Below are 7071 nucleotides of genomic sequence, written 5' to 3' on the forward strand. Positions count from 1 at the left end.
AGTGCTGTTGAGAGGAGATGCTGCCCGTGGAGGATGGAGTGGGAGAAGGTAGGTTCAGGCAGAGGACTGTCAGTCTTAAAACAACTCTCCCATAAGGAGCCAAACCCTACGTGCCCTTTAACCTGCCTTGTGGGTGTGAAGGAAAAATGAGCATGTGCTTAGTTCTCTGGCAGTAGGCTGCTATCCTTCTCAAAACTGGCTTTCTGAGTGGAAAGATAGATTTCCCAATCCCACACTTTTTTTTTTCCTCCTCCAAACCGACAACAATTTTCAAGGAGAGCAGCATCACTGTGCGTTAGCCAGCTACTGATGGCACCCCACTGAAGTGTCCAAAGCATGCACAGGTTAACTTGACAGGCGCACAGTGGGAGGGCTTGCTGTGACAGCCTAGGAGGAGCACGACTCTCAGCATTTGGCCGCCAGAGTCAAACCCCGCCGTTTGAATGGCCTTTTTGATGGGTAACATTTTGCAGCTGCTGCTGGAGTGCCGGGTCCGACTCGCAGGGTGATGTGAGCTCCCTCTTTCCGAGGAGCTGCGCCAGCACGCCGTGTTGTCAGCGTTCAGCCCTTCAGCCCAGCGTGATGTTCGTACCAGCTACACATTCCCATAAGCTGTCAGCTTGAAATGCTGTTTAAAGCATTTGAGAACATGTCCACACTTGAAGAGTGATCCAAAGCTAATCAAATGTAACGAGTCTTTAAATTGACTTAAATGAGCTGGAAATCAGACCTCTGAAGCGATTGTTGCTCAGGTTACTTACCACCCCTGTGGTAAGGTAAACTCCGCCGTGGGAAGCACATTTGCCCTGAAGCAGTGATCTGTCAGCATTGGAGCTACAGTGCTACAATATCTATTTACAGCTTTGGTGAGCCTCTCAGCACCCGAGACCCTGGAGAAACAGGAGAGCAAATGTACAGCACAGCAACATTCGGCAAGCATTCCCCTAACCTTCAGTGGGAGTGATTTGAGCTTGGCGGTAGCCCTCAGGTCAAGTAAGTACTGAGCTAGCAGCATGTTACCCTGTTTATTAAGATAAAGAGGGTTCTGAAACATTTCCTAGGGTTTGCTGTGGGAGTTGCAGGGTCCTGCACAAAGCCGTGTGACCCCTGCATCTCCAAGGGGGTTCTCTGTGCCGCAGGAGGGCAGAGGAGGGGGAGCCTTGCTCTAAGCCAGATGCTACTGCCTGCAACCTTGTCTCAATGTTGGGCTGCATTCAGAACAGCTACTGTAATGCGTTAGATGGACTTGGGTACATCTTGCATCTAAGACAGCAAGGCAGACCCCTTCCCTCCCAGCTTGTCAGATCTCGGCCCCTTTTTCTCTCTCGGAGAGAGAAAAAAGCACTGTAACATATTGAAGCTGGCTGAAGGCAGTCCAACTGTAATGCCTGTCTCTCCATATTGACACAGGGCGAAACAGGCTCCGTACCCTGGACTTTTACATCGCTCACTGCTCGCTCACTGCTCACTCACTGGGAAACTGGACTGGGTAGCAGTTGTCTGACTAAGCCCTGTTGACTTTCTCTCCAGCTTATTACTCCATTATCAGATGGGTTATCGGCTGCTCAATGAACTGTCAAACCGCTAGTGTTGTGTGTTCAGTGCTGTGGTTGATTCCCAGCATGCAGAGTTGAGTATCACCAGTCTGTAATCTTTACCCTGCTTCCCTAGCCCTATACTGAAGAATGGGGTTGAGCATCCTCTGCCAGAAGGCATTAACACCACCTTATTTCACTCACATTTCTCTGTGTCTTCTGCCTAGACAAAAGTTGTCCTTACTGCCCTCAGCACTGCATCAGCGGCCACATAGTTACGTGTGCACAGTGATTCCTTATGTTCCCAACGTGCAGTTACGACCTTGCACTAAGATTTTACCACTGTAAAATACAGAATAGTGATCAGAAAGGAAATAGTAAGTGCTGGTTGTTCACACTCCTTTCTTCACAAGGGCAACCTCATTTCAGAGATGTAGGTGCAAGTTTCATTCCACGTGGGTATGTGCCAGCACTTGGGAAGAGGGCAGCGGTGCAGTCTTGCCAGGGCACAGCTTCAGGAGCACGGCTCCCTGGAGTGCTGGCCCGTTGCGCTCTGGTGGTCACGTTTGCAATCGCTGGGATGTCTAGGAAGAAGGGAGAACAGGGTTTACCTCTTGACAAAGCAGAGGAACCAAACCAAGTTTTACACTGAACCTTCGCATGTCTCTGCATTGTCTCCACGACAGCTTGAGCTGTGGAAATTAAACTTACCTTGCGGACGCTCTAAACGACCCAGGACAGCAGGTGCAGAAGCACCAGAGCCAACACCAAAAGAATGAAATTCTCGTATTATGAGCTTTCTCAAGATTTTCATCCATATTTCTGTTCAAGTTCCTACTATTGAAAACCAGATACAAAGTGTTAAGTCCTACTCAGATGGTTTTATTTCACACTTTATGGATATAAAATACAAATTACAATACGTATGGATCTAAAAGCAAATAAATGGAAAAGAGCTACCAGTTTAAAAAATGATTGTAATTCAGAAAAAAAATAGGCTCATTCTACAACATGGTAGTTAAACGATTTGCATCAAGCTGATATTACTGTATGTTTTTAACTCTTGTTATTCACAACTTGTGGAAAATAAATTTTCAGTATTCCATTTCTTTCAGTCGTTTGTGTTGCTCTTTCATTTCACTCGGATGAGACAATGAAAGCAGTGTGCCTTATGGTTCAATCACTTTCCACTTTCTGATTCCCCTTCACTAACTCAAAGTCATCTGGTAAATTACACGAGAACGTACAGATGAATCATGACTGCATTTTATGAACTCCTAAGAATATCTGTGCTCATCTTAAATTTAGTAAAATCTGCCTAATTTTAATCTGGGGCTTATGTCTGGCCAGTAGCATTGTCTTTGCCTGCATTACTGTGTCGTGGTGTGCTATAGAAGTGGATCTGCAGCGGGAAGCTGTTGGCACTGAAACTCGGTGTCCGCACTGTCCGTGTTGTGGGGGGTTACTTGGAAGTAGCCGTAGTCTGGATGCCCGTTAGCAGTTGGAGCACGTCCATCCACTGGTTTGATTTCACACACTCCAGGAGCATTCTGCAGCTGAAGTGTGGCAACTGGGGACCATAGGGAGAGTTGCTTAAAAACACTCTCCCGATCCAGAACAAAGCACTAACAAAGGCACACCACACCACATGAAGTCCAATTCCCCATCACCTTCTTGTTTCTATTCTTACGTTCTCGTAACTGAGGCACTGATGGTTAAAATCAAGATGGGAAAGATTTAGCCCTTGAAGAGTACAGATAGGTAGAAGGACATGCTTGATCATTCAAGGTCCAGAGAGGTTTTCATAAACACTCTCCAATGAAGTCCTGAAAACTGCTGAAAAAGAAAACTGGTTATTCCATGACTGAGATCCATATGTTTTCCATTAAATTGTTGGCTGGCTGTGCTCAATCAACTCGCGATGTTAGCTTCAGCTAGTAGAAACAGGTGCAACTCCAGTTATCACAGTGCAGGTTTGGCGACTGGCAGCAGCAGAGGGCTGGCTATTAACTTACACAATTCATTTCAGCGTGTACTTCTTTTCTCTCCAAAGCAGCAGGTTTCAGCTGCCCTGACTGTTCTCGCCGTCTCCACTCTCGCTGTCAACAAAGAACGGAGCCCTGATTTTCATGGCTGAGTATTTTAGTGAGTACCACATGCCATGCCACGTAGACCAAACGATGCCGTTGTCATGGGATCCATTGTACCTTCCTGTTTTGTAGTATCGTCCATTGAGGTTTGTGGCATGGCACCTTGTAACGATGTAGGAGAGGGAGAAAAGGAGATTAGGTTTAGCATGGGAAAACATTGCATCATTAGAGTGAAGTACAATTTTCACACAACATACATTTAGAAATACCAGGGCGGGATTCATTGACAGGTTCAGACACCTGGATAGATCTGTCTGTACTGAACTGGTTATCTCAAGTCCTACTATAGCCTATGGAGATCTGGTTAATGCATTCAGTGGAACCCAGGGAAGTATGTGGGTCATCCTGAAATAGACACCTACGCTGGTCAGATAATTCAACCTGTTGACTCCTTCGAGCATATTAACTAGGGACATGATTCAGTTGCCTAAACAGAGGGGTGTAGTGCCATTTGGTAGGCTCTAGCTCAAGTGTAGGCAGCTACGTATTGACACCTAAATTGCAGATGTCTTTTAATCAAGGTAAATCCCACTATTGATGTACATTTTTGTAGCTCCACTGATTTCAATTTGTATGGGATGAGGGCCTGGTCAAAGAAGAGGCTCATCCTGCACTAAAGCAGAGAAAAACTGAGCGCATTGTGTCCATGCTCCCAGCGCTGGTGAACCTGAGTCCCTCTCCATTGATGTGTAGGGTATGCCCAACTGGCAAACATACCATCAGGACTCTTAAGGGGTAGCTCGCCCCCTAGACATGCTCCACAACAGAGAAATGTCCTTTGTACACACTTCACCTTGCAGTGGCTACAATTGTTTTCTTTCCTGGGATATAACCCAAAGCACTTTAAGGAATTTTAATTGGGCTCTTTTCCTTCCAGGTCATTTCCCCCTGTGCATTTATTCTGACCCATTTGCTTAAAATGAATGCAACTTACCTGTGGCCCAGTTTCTTAAAATGAATGCAACTTACCTGCTTTGCTTCATAATGAAAGAAGCACATTGCTTTCCTTTGAGGATCTGTAGGTGTGAACATCTTAGATTTGGCTGTACGGGGTGGCAAATGCACACAGCAACCTCCAGCTGCTGTAAGGCAGGCAAGGCCTCTCGGCTGTACAGCCACCCACACCCTATGTACCCGAGAGGAATCAGCTGTTTTCCATACCTGTTAAACCACCAACCACCCTTGTTCTCTAATGCACAGTTGCCTGCCAGGAATCGATCGTGATCCTTGTCAGATGTGGTGAACTGCATCCCTCTGTGAGAGGCTGACCACTGATCTTCAAAATTGCTCCCACCAGACAGAGCGTCGCCCGCGTTACCAGAATAGGTGCCAAACCATAACCTGTAATTGTCCTGCAAGAATATGTGAAACGTGAAACATGATATCAGCTCTTTCTGCCCTTCCTCCCATTTTTTACATCAAATTTGCTCTGGCCATTGTATTCACTGTCAAAGGCACGGCTGTTGAAGTCAAGGGTGACTTTTGGCCCCATGTTTTAATGATCCTAGTGTAGATCAATATGGTATTTAAACTTCCAGAAGGGATTGCTAATTGCTGCTGCTGCTACACAGGGCTTCAGGCTTTATTGTCGTTCAATAACCATTTGATACACTATACAACAAGCTGGAAGGCTCTTCCTAGCTCATCAAGAACAACTTGGCAGGAAACTGTGCCAAGTAGTTGCCTTCATAAACTGATCAGTTGTTCAGCAAGAATAACTCCTTAGGAATTTTGCTCCTCCAAGAACTAGAAGCCATCTGATTTCTAGCTAAATGGTCCTGTCCTGGCAGGAATACTTAGAGGAATAGTTCCATTGTGCACAGCTAACAGATCTAAGAGACATTTGATGTGAGGTAGATGATTACTTTTGTGGTGTGGGCTTTTTCCTGTCATTATATTCCACTTTTATTTATGAAAAATAGCAGTAAGGTATTAAAATGAAGCTGTTCCAACTTTTCATAAGAAAACTCTAATTGCAAACAATGTAATGCATACATTTCTAGAGTGGTGATGGAGTTGGCACTAGGACTGGTCCATGCAACGGAACTCATGTCGTTGGGTATTTGTGCTACTTATGCACGGTGTTCAGAAAGGCAAGCCTGCAAAGAACAGCACCTGCATTGAGCAGGACACTGTCTAAAGCTAGGATGCAAACATGAAAATACAGGGATCTGTCTGTCTTTGGGCTTTCTGTGCCTGTAGCACTAAGTGCAGTGCTACAGGTACCTCTCTTCAAGGTAGGAACTTAGAACTGCTCTTTCAAAGCTTTGATTAGAGTTCACTGTTTTCTTTTAAAACAAAGTAGAAAGGGTTTGTTCTGGTGATTGCCTTTTATGTGACAGCCTAAAACACTCTCCTAGGAAGTGGGAGAACAGGGTTCAGTTTCCTTGCAGAGGTTCAAACCCTTATCTCCTCCCTCACGGAAGGCTCTTTTAACCATGAGGCTGGAGGCAAACACACGTGGGAACCCCTGTGCCCTGCGGCAGAGAGCTGACCTCCGTGCAGCAGCAGAGTTAGCAAGGGAGCACACGTGATCCTGTCACCCAGTGGCTTGGGCACTCAGCGGTTGTGAGGAAGAAGTCCCAGGCTTATGTCCCTGCTCCCAGGGCCGTTTGTCGGTCAGCCAAACCAGGAATCCCAGGGAACCAGAGCGGGTAAGTTTCGCAGAGCTGTAATTACAACCCTGATACTGAAGTCTGATGCTGCACATGCAGATGCCCCACCCTCACAGATAAAACAAGCAAATCACTCTCCATTTCTTACCTGCTCATTCCCAAGCTGGAAATTTTCATAGACTGCATAACGTCTTTCCCCATGCCAGTCCATCAGGTCAATCTTTAATGAGCTCTCTCCTAAACACAAAGCAGCGTCCTGTTAAATGAACTATCTATCTCATGCAAATTGGAAAGAAATTTGTGGAGGGAAAATACTGGCACCTCTAGCAAGCAGGTCATAGATGTGGTCGTTGCCTAGCCAGTATTCATCATTCTTGCCCTGGAATTTCCCAAATCCCAGCTTGTAATCATCCCATTTCCTGCAGTGAGATACAAATATCAATTTCAGCATGTGAGGGAATTAGACAGTTTGTGAGACAGCTATGGTAACAAGTAAAACTTCAGCTATATCTCTAGACATTGTTTTCTAAAAGTATCTGACTCACCACAAGCTGAGCTGAGATTTGTCACTCTGCCTTAGAAGTAAATACAACTCACAGCTTACTTCTTTCATTTTATTTCAGCCCAGAAGGCCAGTCGTATCCTGGGCTGCATCAAAAGCAGCGTGGCCAGCAGGTCGAGGGAGGGGATTCTGCCCCTCTACTCCGCTCTGGTGAGACCCCACCTGGAACACTGCATCCCAGTTCTGGAGCCCTCAGCATAAGAAAGACA

General features: G+C 45.9%; 1 protein-coding gene across 1 annotated transcript in view; it reads right to left on the minus strand.

The window, feature by feature from the left end:
* Window positions 1–1083: 1083 nt before the first annotated feature.
* Window positions 1084–7071, minus strand: part of LOC103907917 (fibrinogen-like protein 1) — a 13086-nt gene continuing 7098 nt past the window's right edge. The window contains exons 6-9 of the mRNA XM_009290159.2: window positions 6622–6719; window positions 6449–6537; window positions 4847–5037; window positions 1084–3787 (exon numbers count right to left, since the gene is read on the minus strand). Of these exons, the coding sequence (XP_009288434.1) occupies window positions 3598–3787; window positions 4847–5037; window positions 6449–6537; window positions 6622–6719 (568 nt within the window). The 3' untranslated portion in view covers window positions 1084–3597. The remainder of the gene's footprint in view (window positions 3788–4846; window positions 5038–6448; window positions 6538–6621; window positions 6720–7071) is intronic.

Source organism: Aptenodytes forsteri, unplaced genomic scaffold, assembly GCF_000699145.1.
Source record: "Aptenodytes forsteri isolate BGI_AS27 unplaced genomic scaffold, ASM69914v1 Scaffold155, whole genome shotgun sequence".
NCBI lineage: Eukaryota > Metazoa > Chordata > Aves > Sphenisciformes > Spheniscidae > Aptenodytes > Aptenodytes forsteri.